Source organism: Danio rerio, chromosome 12, assembly GCF_049306965.1.
Source record: "Danio rerio strain Tuebingen ecotype United States chromosome 12, GRCz12tu, whole genome shotgun sequence".
Classification (NCBI taxonomy): Eukaryota; Metazoa; Chordata; class Actinopteri; order Cypriniformes; family Danionidae; genus Danio; species Danio rerio.
The window spans coordinates 22,166,797-22,190,113 of record NC_133187.1 but is presented as its reverse complement, the minus strand read 5'-3'; the positions used below and the strand labels follow the sequence as shown (position 1 = coordinate 22,190,113).

Sequence of the window (23,317 nt, the reverse complement as noted above, 5' to 3'; positions counted from 1 at the left end):
GATGGGACAAATTTTTCTTGGTCTTACATCTTCCACAGAATATAAAATTATTACAATTGGACCACTTAATTTCAACAAATATTTAATAATTGCCTATTGCAACTTTAAAGGGTTAGTTCACCCACAAAAAAATATGTTATTAATTACTCGCCCTCATGTCAATCCAAACACCTGAAACTTTTTTTGCTAAATAAAGATATTTTAAATGACATCTAAGATTTTCCTGATCCTCTATAGACAGAAATAGTGACAACTCGTTGCCCAAAACATTTTCAAAACAGACCATATGTCAAGAGATATATTATCAAGAGATATATTATCAAGTCCCGCACAGGTATCCATTGGATAACCAGAGCACACTGCTCATGAATACTGACACTACAGTGAATAAATTGGTCGACCAAAGTAGTTATTTTTGACTTTATTTTAAATGTGCGCACAAAAATATTATCATAGCTTCATGATATACTGATTGAGCCACTGAAGACACATGGACACTTTTTATCACTTTTTAAAAACTTTTCTGTCCAGCTGCCTTGAACAGTGCCGAAGCACTCTTGTTTTTCCTCCCCTCTCCCCCGATGGCCTGCACTCACATTGCATTCGAGCCGAAGCACACTTACATCATCAATGATGCACTGTTCAATTTAACAGAAGAGAAGCTTTCGCTTAGCATATGGAGAACGCTTTATTTATCATTTTAGTCGTTATGGATGCAGTGACACGTAGTTAAATATTTCGCAGAACAGATAAGCCACTTTCGATGCTCGTATTAGGAAGTTTGTTGAAGGTGCAGCTGTCCATCAGTAAAGGGTTTGCGTCTTTAATAAACTACATTAGTTTGTGTTCATTGAACAGTAAGAATGATTAATAAATCCACATGAGATAGTCCTTTTAAAGTCACACTGAAAAAAATTATACAGAAATGACTCTCTCTCAAATGATCCGGGAAATATGTCTGGGCACAGTTCGAATAGCATAGTGTAAGTGCGCCCTGGATGTCTTGGGACATTCGCTGTCTATTGAGAATGATGAAGATCTAAATATCTTAATAGGTTTTTGAAATCCACAGTGGTTTGACATAAAGTTGTGTAATTATTGACAATTTTCAATTTTGGTTGAACTTTACCCTTAAGTCAAGATGCTTAAAGTAGTGACTTCAGTAACTGAATTAAAATGGAAAAAAGCATTTCCTGTTTGCATTTTAAGCACAGCTTAGCACATTCTTGAACACTGCTGATTGGCCATTGTGTTCACATGCTCAATAGCTATGACGGTGATTGGCTACCACATTACATTCTTTACCAAGCGATAGATGCAGCTTTTGCATACTCCCATGTCTGTGAGTCTGTCTAAGTACTCAGTGAAGAGCATGATCACAGGAGCCAATCACTTCTGACATCCATTTAAAGGTCCATTGAAGTGCATTGGAATGTTTGATGTGCTGACATTTAGGGCATTGCATATTTAGTAGCTCCTCCACCTATTAAAATAGCAAAAAGCATTTTCTTTATGTCAGCGGTATGGCCAGTCAGAGCACTGATCTAAAGGACATCTAATAGCATAATCCACAGAAATCACTGTTTTTAATGGTTATTTGGTGCTCACAAATATTTACTATTAGTTGTGTTTGCTTCCACATTTGTTTAAATTATATTTAATGCTGCCATTTCTTTTACTTTTATTAAGCGTTCATGTAAATATTTGAATGATGCCTAAAACAAATAATCTGCATCTCCTTTGTGACTATCATTTTCATTATACTTTCTAGCATTTCAACCTAAAGCTAAATAATAGCATGCTACTGTCATTTACATCTTTATTTATGGTCACATCTGTCTCCAATTTAAGTCCTTATGTTTTTCTTTTGTAATCAAAAAGCAATAAAACAATTATTCCCATTGATATTAACGAGCAGCAATTGAGCTGGGATGATTAGCATTGGCTTCTAATGAAGCTCGTCTAATGTGGTTAAAGCAGAACACAGGGTCTGAACAACTGAAAAATGATCGGTCAAAGCTTAAGAGTGGAATTTTGAAGAGTTTCATGTCTTCAGTCTGCCATGTTACCCACAAATCTCAGATCCAGTTCTTCATTCTGCAAAAAGTGCACGGCTGTAACCTCGTGACTAGTGGAGGACAGCTGCTTTCAATTAACACAGGAGGACAAGAAAAAGAATATAAGGCTGCAACCAATCCAGGCTGAACTTCAAACATTTTAAAAGTGTGCCTTAATTAAGCTCTTGATGTCACAAGTAAAGAACAACTAAAAACAAAAGCTTTCCAGAGCTGATTTTTTTCTAGGCCAAGTTAACTGGTCAAAAACACAATAAAAATAGTAATACTGTGAAATAATATTTAATTCAATATTTTTTTTATTTAATCTGTTTATGTGGTTTTAGCAACGCTACTAATTAACACAAATACAGTAAAACTGTAATATTGTGAAATAATATTTGAAAATAAAACATCTAAAATAATTTTTATTTGAGCATTTTAAAATATAGTTATTCTCAAGCCAGCAAAGTTAGTCTGATACTTTGCTCTCAAGTGTTAGCTGATCATTTAAATATTATATAAAGAAAGAAATTATTCTTATGTCAACTGAACACAGCTGCCTTGCTTATAATTTCTGTAAAATCATGACACTTTTTTCAGAATTTTTTGGTTGACAATATTTAACTACACAGAATTTATCGCAAAATCATTTTTGTAACATTATCAATCAATCAATGTCCCAAATTTAAATTAAACCAACGTTTTATTTTATAATTTGTATAAAATATCTTTGTTTTTATATTTATTTAAAAAAAAGATATGAACACATATGGTCCCTTACAGTCTCTGATATGTTACTAATTACAGAAAAGCGCTTCCTTTGTTTTCAATGTAGTTGTTGCACAAGTGAGTGACGCATCTCTGTAAACCAATAGCATTCAGTTGTGTCTAGCTCCGCCTTTTGGTACCCTTTAGTTGTGCTAGGTACCCTTTGCAAAGGTGTACCAAATGGTTAGTTTTTAGGAACCTATTGACAGTGAAAACAGCCATAAAAAGTGTACTGAACCAAACCATACCACTAAGTGAAAACGGGCCAAAAAGGTTTATATTAATACCTCAAGGTATAGGGTTGTGCCGATAGTTGATGCCATCATTGATGGCCGACAATCTTCATGATGCTGAGCCGGCATCGAGATCCATCCCCTGCCCCACATTTATATTGATAAATAACTTATTACTTGCATGTCATCTTAAGAGCAATAACAGTCTTTTCATGAGCGGTGTTAAATTTTAAATATAGCTGCCACTTGCAAGGCTGACAGCATCGTGGAGATTCAATTAGGAATTTTACAGTTCCTCTCGTGCTTAAAATGTGTAGATTCAGTGGCAAACTCTGTTACCTGCAAACCCTGTCCCACAGACTTTACAATGAATGGCTTTAGTCATTTTCATAGTGGCTTGAAACACTGGAAGTCTTTTATCTACTTTTGGAGAAGTGTAAATGGTGGATAACATTCAGCACATGATCATTAATAAGATGTGCTATTAGTAACTTTAGGTAAATCTGTCAGTGTTATTTTATTCACTCATCTTCAGTGCTTCACATTTTCGCAATTATAGCTCCTGTCATCCTAAGGCAGAAGGTATTGACTGAGTGATTGACAGCTGATATTAACCAATGATTCACGTTCAGTTCTAGAGCAGTGAGCTAATAAGAAGAGCACAAAGGCGGGGCAAGCATTGCAGGCTTCTTTTACTTCAGCAAGCTCACATAACAACTGTTTTAATCGGTTCCTGAGTGCTGCGTTTGGCGTTTTTAGGTGCAAAGATTCTGCATAAATGTCTCCTAAATCTGCGCACGCGGTTAGGGTTTTGCAATGAAAACAATGAAAATGTATGCACTACTACAGTGAACTCCAACCAAACTCTCGTCTCCTCCACCAGCTGTGGGAAAGCCATTAGAATGACACAGATCCCTGTGGCTATTCATGCCAGAGTCCCACAGAAAAAAAAAAGTGACTGACAGGTGGTCATTTGTTTGTAACTATTTTTTTTCTGGTTTGGTTATGGGTAAAGCAAAGACCATGTGGGTCAGGTAGCGAAAACGGTAGGCTACAATTAATTAATTAGTTATGAATTGATATTTAACAACCACCACCACCCCCTGCCTATGACAACGGTGGCATCATCCATCGCGATGTTTCACATTAGACATTGTACGATGCCAAATTGGTCAACATCACCCAACCTTACTTCAAGGGTACATACCAGTGCCTAAAAAGTACAAAAGTATTTCTTTTCAAATTTGTAGGTACTCATATATACTTCTGACGTACCGATATGGACACTTTCAGTACAAATGTGTACCTTTTGAAAAGGTACCACCCAAGTGACAGCTCACGGTATACTCTTATTTCTGAGAGTATACATCATCCAACCTCTGATGTATCTTATAAGTAAATAAACACATAGCTAGTGTATGGCCAGAAGCACTTTGTCCATTCATGGTACAAATACTGATATCAACAGATGAGCATTTGATAAATCAAAACTTATCTAAGCCATCATCTAAATCTTTGTATAAAGCATTTTCACTTTTAATGCTCTGACAACCACCAAAAATCAGCTCATTGAAATAACCTGTTTTACTGGTTTGCATGCAAATCAATAACCCAGCAATAAAAGTAAACCACATTCACAAGACTATCATTTAAAAAAAATCTGGTTATTTCCTTGTGGTGAAAAGCACCCATTGAGGATATTATGCGAGATGCAATGTTGAATAAAGCATTCAAAATCGTACATTATTCTAAAATGTTAGCAGAAAACTGGTATACCCTCGTTTCCAGCTTTGATAAAAAAAGGCCTTTCAAAATAATTAAATTGTATAATGTATTTTATTTCGCAGGATGCTTCTCTATCACACATATTCAATAAACTGTCAGAATGCAGGCTGAGGTGTTTACTGGGTGAAACTGCAGGTATGAGCAAAATATATGTGTCCATCTGTTTCTTTTTAAGTCATTTATGACCTTTACGCTGATAAAGGAAAATGGGTTTATACGTTTACACGACCACACATGTTTTTGGCTTGTAACTTTCTCACCATATAGGCCTCTATCTGTAAGAAAATTTTTTTTATTCATAAATATAAAAACAACAACTCTCTAATATTTCAAAACTTTCCTAATTGTAGTGGTGTGAAAACAGAGGCTTTTGAAAAAACAAAAACAACACATTTTTAGTCATCGTGACCCACTCTGCTAAAAGCAAGATGACAGGGAATGTAGTAAGTTAGTAACATCATTGTCATGGCAGCGTTATTAGATGTCAGTTTGCACATCCATTTCTTCAATGGAGACAGAATTTACTCAGTTGTTTTTTGATAACAGTATACAAGGGACATGAACATATTTAGTCATTTTAGTGTGGATGAGCAATATTTGAAAAATCATTAAAGGAAGCTAGTGTGGATGAAGAGCGTTCAAAAAGACCACTCAAAAATGATGTTCGCTGGTTTTTCAAACTATTTATTTAAAGTGAGCTGAAACAACTTAATTATTTTATGTTCAATCCACTTAAATCTGTAAAAACTAATAAGTTAACTTATTTCCTTAATGCTGTCCCAACACAAATGGAATGTGAGAAACCCAGCATTTTTTAACAGCGTGTTTTTATATTTAGGGTAATACAAGCTAAGTTTTGACAATATTTGGAATGTGTATATTAATGAGCTGACAGAAGGGGCTGGCAGATATGTTTTTAGAGTTGTATTTTGTGGTTAAAATGTATTTGGAAGTTTACTGCCACCTTTTCATAACAGAAAAATTATAGTAAGAGCTTAGTGATATGACAAAATGCATAAATGTGTAGTAAACACTTACTCACGGCAGTCTTTATTAACTCATTAAAAATATCCAAAAAAAAAAAAATTTACACAAAAACTTCTTCAGGAAAAGTTGAATAAGTTTATATTCAGTCTTTCCTGGGAAAAAATAGCATTGCTTTGTTGCAAACAATTACATAACTGCTGACAGGGTAGGCATATTAATGTCTGAATCGTCAGAGTCAGTGTTTGGTTCTGGTTTACGTGTTTTTCCACAGGGATTTGACAGTCACAGGATTTACATGAGAACGAGGAAACAATGGTGTTTGAAGGTCACAGTATGTCATTTCCATGTACTGAACTCTTATTATTCATCAATGCCTGGGTAAATCCAGATTTTCATTATATGGCACCTTTAAAAGAAACAATGTTTATATTAAAGATTTTGAAAACAAATATATAAAATGCAACCAAGTTAGCAAATGCTTTTCAGAAATGGGTGGGAAAAAACATACCATTCCAACAGTCTCATTGCATTACAATCTACTGTGCAAAACACTTTAAAACATTCATCTTTTGCTTTCTTTTAAATCCCTCAATATAGAGAATGGCTAAAGTTTAGAATATACAGAATTATACACTTTTCCTGCAGCAGCAGCTCACAACTCCTCTGCTTTTTTTTTTTTTTAGATGAGCTCATATCAAACTATTGTAAATCAATATAAAGAGAATTACCTCATACCATGTATGTTCATTAAAAACATATTCAATTATACATTCATTCATTTTCTTGTCGGCTTAGTCCCTTTATTAATCTGGGGTCGCCACAGCGGAATAAACCGCCAACTCATCCAGCACGTTTTTAAGCAGCGGATGCCCTTCCAGCTGCAACCCATCTCTGGAAAACATCCACACACACACACACACACACACACACACACACACACACACACACACACACACACACACACACACACACACACACACACACACACACACACACACACACACACACAGCACCCTATCATACACCCGGCGCAGTGTGGCGCAAGGCGTGATGCAGTAGTCTTTTGGTAGTTTCAGCTTGGCGCAAGAGTCGTTTTGAGGCGTTGCGCTATGCTGTTTAAATAGCAATAATAGATTTTTCATTAGACCAAATCTAACCCGGTCTAAACTCCGGCGCAGAGTTGCGCCTCGCTTACGCACTGCTTAATACGCACAAGAGAGCAATAGGCAAATATCTTTACATATGAAAAAATGTAAATATTAAGGATATATATAGGATATAATAAGAATAGATATAGAATATAAATATAAAGGATTAAAATATTACAAAACATATTATTTTCTAGCCTACATAAATATGAAAAAAATCACTGCTTTTATGTCTTCTTCATCTCGGGAGGCTTTTTCAGTTAATTCATAACTATTTGCTTTTGTATAATGGTATTATTATTAGCAGTATTATTTATTATATCCATATTTATATTTGTTTTATTAAAAACAAGCTTAGATTTGCCCACCTGTCAGGTTTAAGACCATATGGGGCCCAGCATGTGTTTTAGGATATAATTCAGGTTTTTGAGCTCATTTTGCTATTATTATTCATTTATTCGTTTGCTGGAAATTAGAACTGAATTTAGAAATAGTTTTGAAACGAATATTTGCGTTTAACAAACAAAAGCATTTATTTAAAGACTAATTGATGTCTGTGCGTAAAGGTTTCCCTATCCAAGAGCGAATGTGAAAGTAGTTCCATTATCTCTCATTCTCACGCAGTAGATGCTCTGTTTAACAGTTTTCTGTTAAAAAAAAACTGTTAACTGTTTGCTTGTGAAATGCTAATTTTTTCCGCTTAGACTTACTTTGCGTCCTGTAAATAGCGAATGCGCTCTTGGCACAACGCAGCTGACTCTTTAAGGGAATGGGAGAGGAGATTCTGATTGGTTTATTCTCAAAACACACCTATAACTCATTAAGAAAATAAACTCAACCCTTTTAGACCATGCGCCACGGCGCAAGGCAGATTTCCCGTCCTTAAATTAGCAAAAACGCGTCCTGACACGCCCTGAAAGCATTTGCGCCCTGCGTTTTGCGCTCTGCGCATTGACCGTCAAAATAGAGCCCACACACACACACACACACACACACACACACACACACACACACACACACACACACACACACACACACACACACACACACACACACAACGGAAAATTTAGCCTACCCAATTCACCTGTACCGCATGTCTTTGGACTGTGGGGGAAACCGGAGCACCCGGAGGAAACCCACGCGAACGCAGGGAGAACATGCAAACTCCACATAGAAACGCCAACCGAACCGAGGATCGAACCAGCAACCCAGTGACCTTCTTGCTGATAGGCGACTGCACTACCTACTGCGCCACTGCTTCGCCCCCAATATTCAATTATTGTAGATCAATAGAAACGAAATTACCTCATATACTGTATGTTTTTAATGAACAATACAATGTGAATACATTATTTAAATCCAAATTAGTTTAGACAGAGTAGCCTATAGTCAGTTTTAGAATGTGCATGTAAATGTACTCACTGAGCGCTTGATTTCTCTAGCAGTATATTAAAACAGCTTTGCTTCTACTTTAATTGCTTCAATCTTGCTGAAACACACAAAGCACCCGAGGCCAGTGAAAGGCCTGAGTTTACAACAGATCTGCCTTATCAGCAAACTGACAGGTGGTTCTAGTCTTCTGATAAATTGTGAGGCAAAGTGGCACTAATGTGCCTTGGGACGGCGTGTTATGCAGTGCAGAGAGTCATATTAGAATGTTAAGTTACAGGATTGGTTTCACTTCCAGAATATACTTAATTCCCTTATAATTTACTCAACCCTTTGTCATCCAGGATGTTAATTTAATTATTACTTCAGTTGATTTTTCTCTTTAGTGGACATCTGTGGTGCTCAGTAGTTTGAGATTCCAAATTTCAGTACAGCTTCAAAGCAAGGAGATCAGCTTTTTATCAGTATTTTTTGTAATACATATTAAGGCTGGGCAATATGACAAAAAACTGATAAGGATAAAGTAAGATATAGTACCATTTCTGTAAATTCAATCATTAAATATAATATATTATAATATAATATTACTATATTATATTAAGTTTCGTGATAACGATATTTCTTATGATATAAAATTTCCCTATATATTTTTAAGATTTTACTTTTTTTTTATTTGATGATATTAAAATAAAGAGTTAAAACATAGTTTTCGGTTTTAATTAATTCTAATTCAGACAAGAAACCTGAGTCAAGGTGCAACATTTAGTCTTTAAAACACTATGAATGAGTGAAAATCTCAGCAGATATTCTGACTCCGATTGAAAGGCTGTTGTCATTTTCCTCTCTTGTCTCGTCTCCTGTCAAAAGTGTTTATTTTCAGCTCTGTTTGCTTTGGGTCACAAAAGTCAATGGCAGAACAGCAACTACTGGGGAGGTGGGGGTAAGCTTAGTAAGGTATTGGTCATATTGAGATGACCAATCCATAAATAATTTAATTTAATACACATTGGTGTCAATGGCTGAGAGCCATGGGAACGGAGTGAGGTCAGTGAATGCAAGTGCTGATGAGCGTCACCTGTACGCCACACTGGTGTACTTTCAAAACTGCAGCTTTCTCATGAACTTTCTGCAATTCTTTTTTTGTCTGCATTCTGCAATGACATGCAATTTTGTTGCTCATTTAAATTATGAAAAGGTATTACCATAAACAATGTATTTTGTGACACCACAAAACGAGAGTATAATATGAAATCATATTTTTTATATATATGCCTCATTCACTTAAATTACTCACTTATTTTTAGTGTTTTCATAGATAAAGATTTTGATCTTTCTTTCTTTCAATTTTTTTTTTAATATAAAATGGTGTATTATGCGGAAATGTCACAAGTTTGTACCCCTGCAATGACAAGAGGATCAGCATAAAAGACCACACCTATTGTGATCTATTAAAATATTTATATTAATTTGACTTTGCCTTTAGTATGCATGTATAGATTTTAAAATGAAAATATTTTAATTTTAGATAGAAACTTAATTTTACAATTTAGAAACAGAAAAAAAGTTTCTTTTGAACACTTACAATGCTTTTCTGTGAGCAAAATCTGCTTGTTTCAGACCACTGACTGAATATATTTCTGCATTCCTGGTAGACAAATCTTGCATTGGCAAAGATATGAACCATTATAGGGTGTGTGAGTGTGTGTGTGTGTGTGTGTGTGTGTGTGTGTGTGTGTGTGTGTGTTTGTGTGTGTGGGTGGGTGGGTGGGGGGTCAATATTACATATTAACTATTACTATTATTTTAGATAAAGAACAGTGCAAACCATTTTCCAGACTCCTCCACACATCTAGTTTTGTTGTCCTTCATTAATAATCATTAAGTAAGTGCCTTAAACGGACACAGCTAGAGAATATAAGGGTCTTACCTAGCCAAACGATCAGTGGCAAATTTTTCCCCAAAAACTAATTTTATGTACTCTTTAACCATAAATGAACATCTGCATTAGCTCTTGGTTGCAAGCTGTTGTTATTTTTTTTTCCTTTGCAAGACAATTATTCCTCAACTGGGTTCTTGCTAAAGACTTTTTAAGGTTGCACTGAGCACCATAAATGTCCACTATATGAAGAAGAGTCCTGGAATGTTTGAATTATTTTACAACTAAAAGAAAAAAAATATCTTGGATGACAAAGTAGAGTTAATTATCACCAAAAAAAAAATCTGGATGTGAACTAACCATTTACACAATTTAAAGCCTAGCTCATCTCTGGATCTGCCTCAGAGTTCATTCTTTGATTTCATTCATAGAAACGAAACTTCCTCAGTACGACTTCCTGTTTAAAAAAGAATAAGGAGAGATTTCCTTTGAGGCGCTGCATGCCGAACACAGTGTACTGCCTCCTCACAATCACAGGAACCAAGGGACCAGCGGAGCCCTGCGTCCAGCCACTTCAACACTACCCCCCACCCCCCTCTTACGTCCGTCCGACCCTAAACCGCTTCAGGTCTGCTTTCTGCATCACAGTCAAGTGATTTATTGTTGGTAAAATAAATTCAGGAAGAGATGAGAATTCCAGCTGAATTTTCTTTTATCCTGCAAGTAACGCACTTGCGTTTACAAGGCCATGACCGGCTTTGATGTTTTTGTGTATTATTGTAAGAAATCATATTCAGCTTTAATTTTAACACACTTTAAAGGTTACTATTTCTTAACAGAAGTTTCTTATGCTTAACAAGGGTGTATTTATTTAATCAAAAATTATGTAATACAATAATACTATGTAATTTTACAATAAAATATCTGTATTTTATTATATTTTAAAAGGAAATGAATTTTTTTAATGGCAAAGCTAATTTCACATGATCCTTCAGAAATCATTTTAATATGATGCCATTTTATTTATTTATTACTATAATTGTTGTTTCTAAATATTATTTAGAGGATTTATTGATGAATATATACTTCAAAATAATGTGTGTACATAAAATCATTAGTAAAACTCTTTAAATGTAATGAATCATTGCTGAGTATGAGGCTAAATAGCTTTTGCAAACAAAATAAACTAAAAACATACAAACTAGATCTTACTGTCCCTTGATGTTCCTTTCGAAATAATGTACCAACTAAAAGCAGATTATATTAAATATGGTCTGATCTACAATATTGTACCTTATAACCTCATACTGCTAATCTGACAACAGAATTGAACACAATAAAGGCTACATTAGGTTTTGTTGTCACTTCACCTTTTCGCGATTAATAAAGTTCTGTACACGCAGTTTCTTCATTTACAGGAGTGAAAACACCTTCCACAACAAAATCAACTTCCAGAAAGTAAAAACTGCCTTCCCTTAATGTCTATGGCATTTTGATTGTAACTTCATCTCAATAGTGCATTTAAACACACGGTCACTTTTCTAGATGTGTCTTTCAAGAAATCACAGGAAACTAGGTGTTTCTCGACCAGAAACAAGCTGATTATCAGTGTTTTACAGATGTTTTGTGTTTTCAGTGTTTTACGGAATATGGAATAATGAATAATGAATCTACATAAGAAGACATTTTGGGATTTAAAAGTATGCATTAATGCACATCTGAGACAGCAAAACAACTGCTTTAATTTACTTAGAATTAATTTAACATAATAGGCATACATGCTCAAGTGAGAAACTACATGTAAAATAAAGAGACAGTTCTCTCAAAACTGTAAAAGCTGTCATCATTTACCCAGCATTGTGCTCTAAAACTGTCTTTCATTCTTTTGCACAACAGAAAAGAAGATTTTTTGACAGAAAGCAGGAAACCTGTAACCTTTGACATCCATAGTATTTGGCTGTGTTTGAAATCGTATACCATATAGTACACTAAAATCAGTAGGTGAGCCATGTAGTAAGTCCAAATTCATAGAATTCAAAAAACAGAATGTGAGAAGTAACCAGATCACCTACTGCTTCAGGCGACATGCTGAAGTGTGCATCGGATGGACGTCCATGATGCACCATGAGAGAATTCATGAATGGGTGGGAAGCGATGCAACTGATGCAGGTAGGCCACATGATGATGACAAAATGTGTGATGTAGTGCATCCGAGATCTATTCATAATACTCACATTCAAACTGTATAGAAAAATACTTTTCGAACAGTCTAGTAGTACATTTAAATGCAGATGCAGTACCTACTGAGTAGTAAGTAATTTCAGATGCAGCCTTTGTTTTTTTTTTCCTATAATGGAGGTAAACGCTGACATCTTTTGAACTTGATTTCAAAACATCTTCATATTCAAAACATCAAATGGTCAGATTTTGGTTGATTACCAAAACAACTTTTTTTCAGTGGATTATCTTTCACAGATTAATTGTTATTGATATGGAGTCCAGGGCTGTTATTATTACTGTGTTGTCAATAGCTACGTTTCCATCCACCTATTTTTATGTGCATAAATTTTGAAAATGCACATAAAAAAGATGCGCATAACAGAGTAGGATAAACGTTTTATTCAATAAGAAAAGATGTGCATAAACTACGATGGAAACACTTTTACTGAACAAAGTCCAGTATTTAAAAGAAAAAGTCATGTGATTTTGTTATAAAAGATTATGTGATGGTAAAAAAATGTGTGCGAATGGACAAACCAGCAGGCTGAGCACATTGTTTAACATCTAAATTGTTGTTTTGGTCATTCTACAATGCCTTAACCATTTTAGTATTAGCGATATTATATTATAAATGACCTCCAGAACTGTCAAGAGTGTATGTGCTCTGCGTCTCATGCCTTTGAACGACACCACACGTTCATTGCGTGATCCCAAACATTCTTTGTTATTCTTTATTTCTTTTTTCCTGCAAAAAACTACATTTATTTTGAAGTAAGCTGAAAACCCGTAACCATTTACTTCTATAGTAGGAAAAAACAAATACTAGGAAAGTCAATGGTTACGGAATTCCAGCTTTCTTCAAATGATCTTCTTTTGGGTTAGACTAAAGAAAAAATCTCAAACAGATTTGGGTAAATAATGTCAATTTAAATTTTTGAGTGAACTATCCCTTTAAGCTCTTGGCTAGGCCATTGGCATTTAAAAATTTATATTTAGGACACAGATACAGGGTCATGAATATTAATGGAGTCATTCATTTTGCCTGAGGCTTGCTATTAGTATACATTTAAAACAAATAATGATTAAAAGGACAGGTCATTCAAAAATTAAAAGTACCTCATTATTCATTTTCCCTCGTGTGGTTTTAAACCTTCATAGACTTTCTTTCTTCTGCTAAACACAAAAGAATTTTTTTTGAAAAAAATCTGTTGTAGCTTCCATAAACTGGGTACTTCAACAAAGTACTATGGAAGTCAATGGGTGTTTGCAACTAGTATTTTTCAAAATGCCTTCTTTTGTGTTCAATGTAAAAAAGAAACTCAAATAGGTTCTGAACAAGTGGGGTGAGCAAAAAATTGCAAATGTATCCCTTTAAATCCATTACTATCATCAAAAATTTGACACCTTAAATTTGGTAAAAACACTGGGCTGTGAGAAACAAGTCAACTTCTTTATTAAACAGTTATTTTTGAGGCTCAGGAGGATTGAGGGGGCTGAAAAGTTCCTGCTATTCCAAATTTTGCAACAAACTTATAATCACATTCATTATCTAGATTTGAACTGAAAGGGAATGGCCTTGCCCCTGTTGGGCTAAGCATGAATGCCAGTAAACTGTTAGCTATGGTATTTCTCATCTTATACTACTCTATTGTTAGCAGGCTAGCCAAAAGTCTCTGGTGGCTGATCGAATTGCACACATTTGAAGAGAATGAGGCTGAGGACATGGATGCTAAAGGTCAGGTTAACAATGACCTGTTAAATGAGCAGCACAGGTGACAGGCAGGTGCATCCAGGCCTATCTCATGAGAAAACAGAATTCATTTAACTTTTGTCAGTTAAGTGGCTAATTCGTACAAATTCAGTTGAAAAATGTATAATTTTTTAAAAGGAAACATGTCATCAAATGACATTGGGAGATCGTACTTAAATGGCTCTTTATTTCTCAATGGAAGTATATCAGTTTCAAATGTTACCTTTTATTGGAGCACTTTTGTTCCTGACAATAAAAAGAAAAAAATGGCTCATTCCAAATACTTAATTACAAATAAGATAAAAGATGTTTCATTTAGAATTATCCATCTTCAATACTTCCTTTTTACAACTGTTCCTTTTGTAAGCAACACCCAGAGTCTCTAGTTTTTATTCTGGCAATGATATTATTCTAATTTGCTTGGGAAAGACGTTTCCCTTTTTGTAATTGAGAGCCTTGATAAAGACTTTTCCTTAAATGTGGGAAATTTTTTTGTTTGGTTTTGTTAATTGCAAAACAGAGCCTTCACATAAGAAGGAAATACATTTTCTTTATTTTATGTTTTACTTACTGAAATGCAGTATTATTTTGAAACTTTCTAAGACTATTACAAAAAAGGCTTTAAAAACTGAAATAAGTAAATCTTATAGTTGGGCATAGATAATTAAAAAAAAAAAATCTAGATTAATCTAATTTAATTAATCTGGCTTATTTGAATTCTGCTGAAGGCATTCAGAATATGTGTACTACCCAAATAGTCTTTGAGAACGGGTTTCTCAAGCCAGGTGGCGCATTAGACCAGGGGCTCTTCTTCTGTTTCCAAAATACATCACAACTGTTTGAGAAACTGTTCTACTATGATAATTGGTGATGAAAATAAATTATGTTTAATAAGCTGTACTTGTGTTTACTAACTGTTAATTCAGTTAAACATGATTTTTGAACTGACGGCCTACATAAGCTCAAAACAGAACTAAACAGAAATGGAATTAAGATATGTGGTGTGTGCATATATATTAGTGGCATTATTGAAGTAAACACCATGATCAAACTATTACCGTCATGCAGGGCTTTTCGCCATATTTTCCACAAACATATCGTGATATGCAAAAGTTTTTTCTTTCCATTTGGTGTGTGGTATTAAATTCCATAACACTGTCACCAGACCTTACTACTTATTTGCGTCTAATACCCCAGTTTGTCACGGGAGCATAAATTAAATGTTCAATGATTTAAAGTGAAACTGCCAAACTACAGTTAAAGTCAATGCTGACTTGATTTAGAAGGGCACTTTTTTGTCAGTGAGTCAGGTATACATCCAGACTAAAATAACAAGGTGAAAGTCATCATAGATATTTTTTATGGTGCAAAAAGAGTCTCGCGTTAACGCAGCATGTTAATGCCGATAACGGCCCACCACTAGTAAACTATAATCTTTTCTTTGTGTGACGATGTTTATCTGCTTGTTAAGTTGTGACATGAAATACTCTGTCCAAGCAGCTACTCATTTAAATTGAGAAAAAATTTGTTAAAAGTGAATTGTTTTTATAAAATCATAATTTACACAACAGCCTCTGAACGTGCTGCGTCAAACACCAATATTCTATCATTAGTCTGAGGAAAAATTATGGTTTTATGGTTATTATGATTGTTATGCAATTATTAATTTCAAAACACTACTAGCTTAGAAAATCACATGAAAACTCCTCATATTTAAAGTGTTATTTATTGCTGCTCAGTAACCAAATAACATAAAACAAAATAATATTAAAAAACAAACAATATTTCATTTCTCTTTGGATTTAAAAATAAGTCAAATTCAGAATTCAAACATAATAAGTAATAATTTTACACAGGAAAAAAAAACACAAAATTAATAAATAAATAAAATAAGACTTAAATAAAAAATAGTATTTGTCTAATGTAAATCTAAGCATCATATTAGCAAAATAAAATCAAAGGCTGCTAAACCTTTGTTTGAAAGGCAATTTTGATTAACTATATTACAAACATGTTTGGTATCATTTTAAATTGTTTTCTCTTTGGAGTAGAAATGAGTATATTCCATATAAAGTATGAAACTGATCAGTCACAGGACTCGTGGTGCACGTGCGCTCGCACCATTCTTTCAGCTGTGTACCTCCATTGGAATTAATGAACTTGCACATGCAAAAGACAAAGAATGTGATGTTAGGTAATAGCCTCAGCCATAGTTAATCCAGTGTGAGTGGGTATTCGCCTTAGTGTACAAACTCTAAACTTTAAACTAGCTCAAAGTTGGAATAACTTTGTTTAGTTGCAGCAGTTTTGTTCTGTGCAGAAACGCGGAGTTGAGGAGCCTTAACGATTAACTAACCATAACGAATTAAATAGCAGTTAATAGTAAAAACGGTCAATCGTTACACCCCTACGCACAATGTTACACTTAACAAGCGGATACCCCTTTTTGTATATCTTTTTGATTTTTCTTTCTTTTTTTCTTTATACAGTGACTGTATATTTTCACATTGTTCATAAATAAAAATAAATAAATAAATAAAATGTACAAATAAGAATATAAATTTATATAAATCATCCACTAAATCAAAAAGTTATGAATTGGTGTAGGAAATGCTGCATCTATGTCTATAAATCCACTACACCTTTGGAGAAAAATGCATGTTATTATCTCTGATTTTATCCATTTGAGCTAGATTTCTCAAAAAAGTTCCCATATAAGAATGGTGATACATGATATCTACCTCATTTAGGTCTGTTCAAAAAAGTGAAATTGATACAAATTTGTTTCAAGTAAGCAATAGCCCTACTCAAAATGTCTGATGTAACAAAAACTGTTGTTTGCTTGAGAAAAAGGGGATTTGACACCTCCCCGAGAGACCTGCAATCCTCGAAAGTTGAGAATCTACAGGCCCGTTTACCCTCAAGCAGTTTGAGCAGAATGAAGAATGCAGTTTGAGGCTTTATCAACAGTCAGAGGAGTCAGAAGTGATGACCGTGCACATGCCATTTCAATGTAGGATACAAAGTATGAGCTCAAAGGACTCTTGATGCCCAACAAACAAAAATGTGAAAACACAACAAGCACGAATTGCATCTAAAAACTGTAAGCGCCAAGATTATGTAATGCACTACAATAAAACAATAAAAACATAAATGCACAAACAAGTAGCATTTTGGGTAATGGAATCCAGATTTTGTTATTTACAGAACTATTAGTCAGAATTATTAGCCCCTCTTTGATTTTTTGTTATTTTTTAAATATTTCCCAAATGATGTTTAACAGGGCAAGGAAATTTTCACAGTATGTCTGATAATATGTTTTCTTCTGGAGAAAGTCTTATTTGTTTTATTTTGGCTGGAATAAAAGCAGTTTTTAATTTTTTAAACACCATTTTAAGGAAAAAATGATTAGCTTCTTTAAGCTACATTTTTTTCGATAGTCTACAGAACACACCATTGTTATACAATAACTTGCCTAATTACCCTAACCTGCCTAGTTAAACTATTTAACATAGTTAAGCCTTTAAATGTCACTTTAAGCTGTATAGAAGTGTCTTGAAAAATATCTAATTAAATATTATTTACTGTCATCATGACAAAGGTAAAATAAATCAGTTATTAAAAAATTGTTATTAAAACTATTATGTTTAGTAATGTGTTAAAGAAAATTCTCTCTGTTAAACAAAAAATGGGTAAAAAAAATAAACAGGGGGCTAATGATTCAGGGGGGCTAATAATTCTGACTTCAACTGTATATGGTTCAATAATTTTCTTACATTTTCCAACAATGCAACATTAACTTTTATTAAGTGTGTTTAATAGGTCCATTATTTCATGTAGTAAATTTATATATCCTTAAGTAAAGTATTTTAAGTAAAAGAATTTGAGAATGAAGAAACCCTCTGAGTGACTCATGAGGGAACTGTTCTGTTAATTTATGAATTAATTGCTTGGATGTTTTTGAGACTAGATCTGATGAAAGGAAAAAATAAGGTGGAGCATATTGGCATAAAAAACATGTAATGAAAAAATACCACCAATATATTCTACCAAAATTTTGGGTGGGGTATTATTTTTGTTAATGATAATTAATATTTTTCTGAGTAAATTTTTGTTAAATAAATGACACTACAACTGTGGCAAGTCTCTATAACCGTGAGTATGTTTAAATGGACACCAATAACCCAATAAATTTGAATGAAATGAAGACAATACTCTGATTAAGAGTCTACCATGTAAACAGCAACTTTTGATTAATGTTAACTTCATCAAAAATAATATCATAATTGAACTAAACAGACATCAAATTAATGTGGAGTATGCCGATTTTATTTGCATTACTAAAGTGCAGCACAGAAATGTAAACACCACAATCAAACTATTACCTTCATGTAGGCTTTTCAATGCATTTTGTGACAGGATAGTCTACACGGCTTTGACACTGTTTTCTGCACCTACAGAGTCAGTGAAGGACCACAGACATCTGCATCGCGAAATGCAGCGTTTTTTCCCTTTACGGCCTGCGATATCTAATTCCATTAAAACAACATAGTTGTTCATACTTATAGCAGTTCATACTTGCATACAATATCTCATTTGTCACGGGGGGCAAGAATGAACTGTTCCTGAATGAAAGTGAAAGTGCCAAACTGCAGTGAAAGTGGACAAATTAATAATGAAACACTCAAAATTCCATAACACTCTGAAGGAAACGAATAGTGTGGTAACGCAATGACGTTAATCGAATTATGTGCTATAACATGTAAAATGGGATCATGAAAGAAACATTCAAAAAGCAGCTCATTTAAACGCCTTAATCAAGTGATTGTCTTATTCAGATTAAGGCAAATAATTTGATTACTGATGTCCACGTAAGCGGTAAATGAGACACTAAATCAACACTAAAAATAATTTATTAGTTCAAACCAGCTAATTTGTTTATGTAACGGAGGCCAGCTAGTAAGCGCTGTGCAGGTAAACCTCACTCATCTGACCTCTAAAGGTGCCCTAGGTAGAGGCCATGGTCTTCAGCCTACTTGTTAGAGCAACCAACTCCCATGTTGAAGGTTGCCGATTCGATCCCAGCTCGGAGCGGGTTGGGTGGTGTAGGACCAGCAGGGTTACATTTGAGCCTTGACCCGGATGGGAGTGAGGTTTAGGGGGGTGAGTGTAACGGAGTCCAGCTAGTAAGTGCTGTGCAGGTAAACCTCTAAAGGTGGTCTTTAGCCTCATTGTAAGAACAACCGACTACCATGCGGAAGGTCGCCGGTTCGATCCTAGCTCGGAGAGGGTTGGGTGGAGTAGGACCGCTGGGTTACATTTAGAAACAAAGCAAGTGAAGTGACATTCTGATTGAATCACTGACTCAATAATATGTTTGAATGATTTATTTAAACAATTAGTTCAAAATTACTTTGATTTGGACCAAAACCATTTCGGTGCACAAATCCAACTCCAATTCAAAAGAATGATTTGTTTTTGATTCAGATTAGGCCTGTCACAATTTATTTTTTGTTGTACGATTTACTGCACTTTAATATATAGCGATAAACAATATTATTGTTGTATTATTGTGATATTATTTTCATTTCAAGACTCGTTTTGTGCCACTCATTATATAATGACAATATAACAGCAACATAATAGAAGTACACTCCTCCAAAGAACACATCATATTTTATTTATTCTTAGGAATGCTTCATTTAATTATAGTCATTTTAACAATTTAATAACTAGGCATTGGAATCAGAATGTGAACCGGCATTTCCTAAATAAATAATAACAATTAATGTAAACAAAAAAGCACAAGGTAAAAAGTGCAGAGGCTGCGATATCTGCTACCAGATTTATTTTCAGTTGTCAGATACCCACATGAAAGCATACTATATAGTAATTTAGTAAATACTATAGTGTTTTTTGACCATACTGACATTGACACCTCCAATAGAGAAAGAGGTTGTGCTATTAGCTTGAATGTTGCTAAAATTGGTTTTTATGTATGGGTGATATATATTGCATCACCAAAAATGTGTGCGGTCATGTCCATGTGTTGTGAGATCAGTCAATATATTTATTATTGTGACAAGCATAATTCAGACTATACCTAAAGGAGTCGTGCAGCCAAAATTATTTTTAATTTTCTCTCTCTTGACTTGTTCCAAACCAGCTTGAATTGTTGAACACAAAAGAAGATACTTTGAAGAATGTTGGAAACTGTCTGTAAACATTGGCATCCATAGTAGGATGTCAAAACAAATACAAATACAATGGAAGTCAATGGTTAACAGTTTCAAATATTTTTTTAATGTATCATCTCGTGTGTTCAAAAAGAAAGAAAAAAGGAAAAAAGTCAAGGGTGAGTAAATTAAGGCATAATTAGCATTTTTAGGTGAACAATACATTTTAACTAAGTTACCATATTAAAATTTAGTAATAAATAAACAGCAATAAACAAAATCCACAAACAGTTAATATTTAAATCATACTATATTAAAGTGTTGGTTCAGTCCAAAATGAAAAATTCTGTCATTAATTACTTACGCTAATGTCATTCTACTTTTAAGTTGATTTATGTGAACAAAGATATTTTATAGCTTCAAAACATTTAGTTTGAACCACTGACACATTGGTTTTGAAAATGTTCTTGGGTCCTTTCTGGGCTTTGAACAATTCAGTGCCCTTGCTGTCTGATGGGTCAAAGAACTCGATTTGATAAAAAAAATTGTTCTAGAGATGAACGAAGGTCTTATTGGTTTGGAATAACAACTTTTAGGGTGAATAATCCATTAAAAATTTGAGTTTGTGGTCAAACTACTGCATAATCTGAGTAATAGTTACACAAAGAATCAAGTTTACTCTTTAGCTAGTTGTTATACTAGTAAGCAATAAATGATTCATGAGTGAATTACTCAGTCGATTGAGAAACAAATCGTTCATAATGGGTTTTGAATAGACCTGACTCAAAAGAATTATTCACAAATCAAAGTACTAATCTTTAGTGCTGTATCTGATAACTAATCTCATAACATGGCCATTAAGATTAAAATAAAATTAGTTTACGGTCAAAAGCTAGGCATACTATCGTCAGACAACTAAGAAATGAAACTGTTTAACTAGCTATAGTTCCATTAAAGCAGTAAATCGCTTGCACTGATTCATTAGTGAATCGTTCAGTCGACTCATAAAAAAAGATCGAACAGAATTATGAGCATGTATTCGATGGCTTCACCGAAAAGATTCGACTCAAATGAATGATTCATTTACGAATCAATCGGTCATTTCTTATCTTGATTAGTTTAACTGATAGCTTATCTTAAACCATGTCCCTTTCAGATTTAGTATTCAATAAACAGTAACGAGGCCGCAACAATCCGAACCGTTAATATACAAATCCATCCCAACATGCAGTTATACAAATTAGAGTTTGTTCGAACAAACAGCTGCGTAAGCGGATTGAAATAATAACAAACTAGGAAAATTAACTGTTAGTTGCTGTTATACTAAACAGTGAATCGAAAATATGTTTTTTAGGCAACTGGTTAATTTGGCTGACGCCTTAACAACATAACATAACAACATGACAGAGCAGCCCGTACCCATCCGTGAGAGGGCAAAAAGCAGCAGAAAAACTTGAAATCTGTACTTGCCTGCCAACTGTTTGATTGGCGAGCTGTCTCATCCGATTAAACTGTTTCTTCATTTTAGTGTCGTCGGCCTCAAAATCCAGTAAAGACGTGTGTTCGTCGATTCCTCATGAGCCAAAAGATCCTTGTGCACGATGGTGAAGTCGTGTGGCTAATTACATTAAAACAGCCCGGTGTACGGTTAGCTCAGGCAGCTAGAAAACTAGCCGAATCGGGAGAGAAAAAAACAGCAGTGTGGAAAAAAGTTAGCTCCGGTGAGTAAGTTAGCGGTGCTCGTTTCATGTCATTCCGTGTTGCAACTGGTCTCATAAGCGGGAGTGAGTGTTTTTCCACGTATGCCAGCAGCCCGTGACAACTTCGGGAAAGAGTGCATGGCAGCGGGCTGATCACTCCATCCGAGTCGGGCACTTTGTGTGCGTGTGTGTGTGTGTGTGTGTGTGTGTTTCAGTGCTCTCATCGGCGCAGCTCCGGGCTGATCATGATGGCATGAACGTGAAAACTGTGGGCTGTCCCAGAACATAGTGCGATGACTATATAAACAGCACTGACAGTCGTCGGTTGTGCTCAAAGATACTGTCTGTGTAGGCAGCTGTAAAGGCTTTGAGACGCAGCCAAATGAAGCTACGTAGAGTTCAGTGTCCACTCGTATTACCAGCTGGGATGACCATGCAGACACTTATTGCATGGAGTGTAGAAGTTTAACATCATAAACATTCTTTTAGAGACGGATTTTTCTGTTTTACACAAAACCACAAATATAAAAAATAAAATAAATAAATAAACAAAGAAAACAAACATTTTAATTATTATTAATTGGGTTAAATGTTATTTGAAAAATATTTAGTTATTATTATTATTATTCATTCATTCATTCATTTTCTTGTCGGCTTAACGTTAGTCCCTTTATTTATCCGGGGTCGCCACAGCAGAATGAACCGCCAACTTATCCAGCACGTTTTTACGCAGCGGATGTCCTTCCAGCCGCAACCCATCACTGGAAAACATCCACACACTCATACACTGTGGACAATTTAGCCTACCCAGTTCACCTATACCGCATATCTTTGGACTCTGGGGGAAACTGGAGCACCCGGAGGAAACCCACGCGAACGCAGGGAGAACATGCAAACTCCACACAGAAACACCAACTGAAACGCGAAACCAGCGACCCAGCGAAAGAAACGCAAACCAGCGACCTTCTTGCTGTGAGGCCACAGCACTACCTACTGCGCCACTGCTTAGCCCATTACTATTATTATTATTATTATTATTATTATTATTATTATTATTATAAGGCCTTTTTATTATCCTACCTACACTATAAACATTCATTATATTAATCATTATGGTATTGTGTTTGAGAATTTTTTTAAAATCATTTATTCATTCATTTTCTTTTTAGCTTAGTCTTTTAGTTTATTATTAATTAGGGATCGCCACAGCGGAATGAACCGCCAACTA

General features: G+C 34.6%; 1 protein-coding gene across 2 annotated transcripts in view; it reads right to left on the bottom strand.

The window, feature by feature from the left end:
• Nucleotides 1-22,304, bottom strand: part of arhgap17a (Rho GTPase activating protein 17a) — a 63,089-nt gene extending 40,785 nt beyond the window's left edge. For both annotated transcript variants that reach the window (NM_001017592.3, NM_001430836.1), the window contains 1 exon segment: nucleotides 21,860-22,304. In NM_001017592.3, coding sequence (NP_001017592.2) covers nucleotides 21,860-21,912 — 53 coding nt within the window. In that variant the 5' untranslated portion in view covers nucleotides 21,913-22,304.
• Between the last annotated feature and the right edge of the window lie 1,013 nt (nucleotides 22,305-23,317).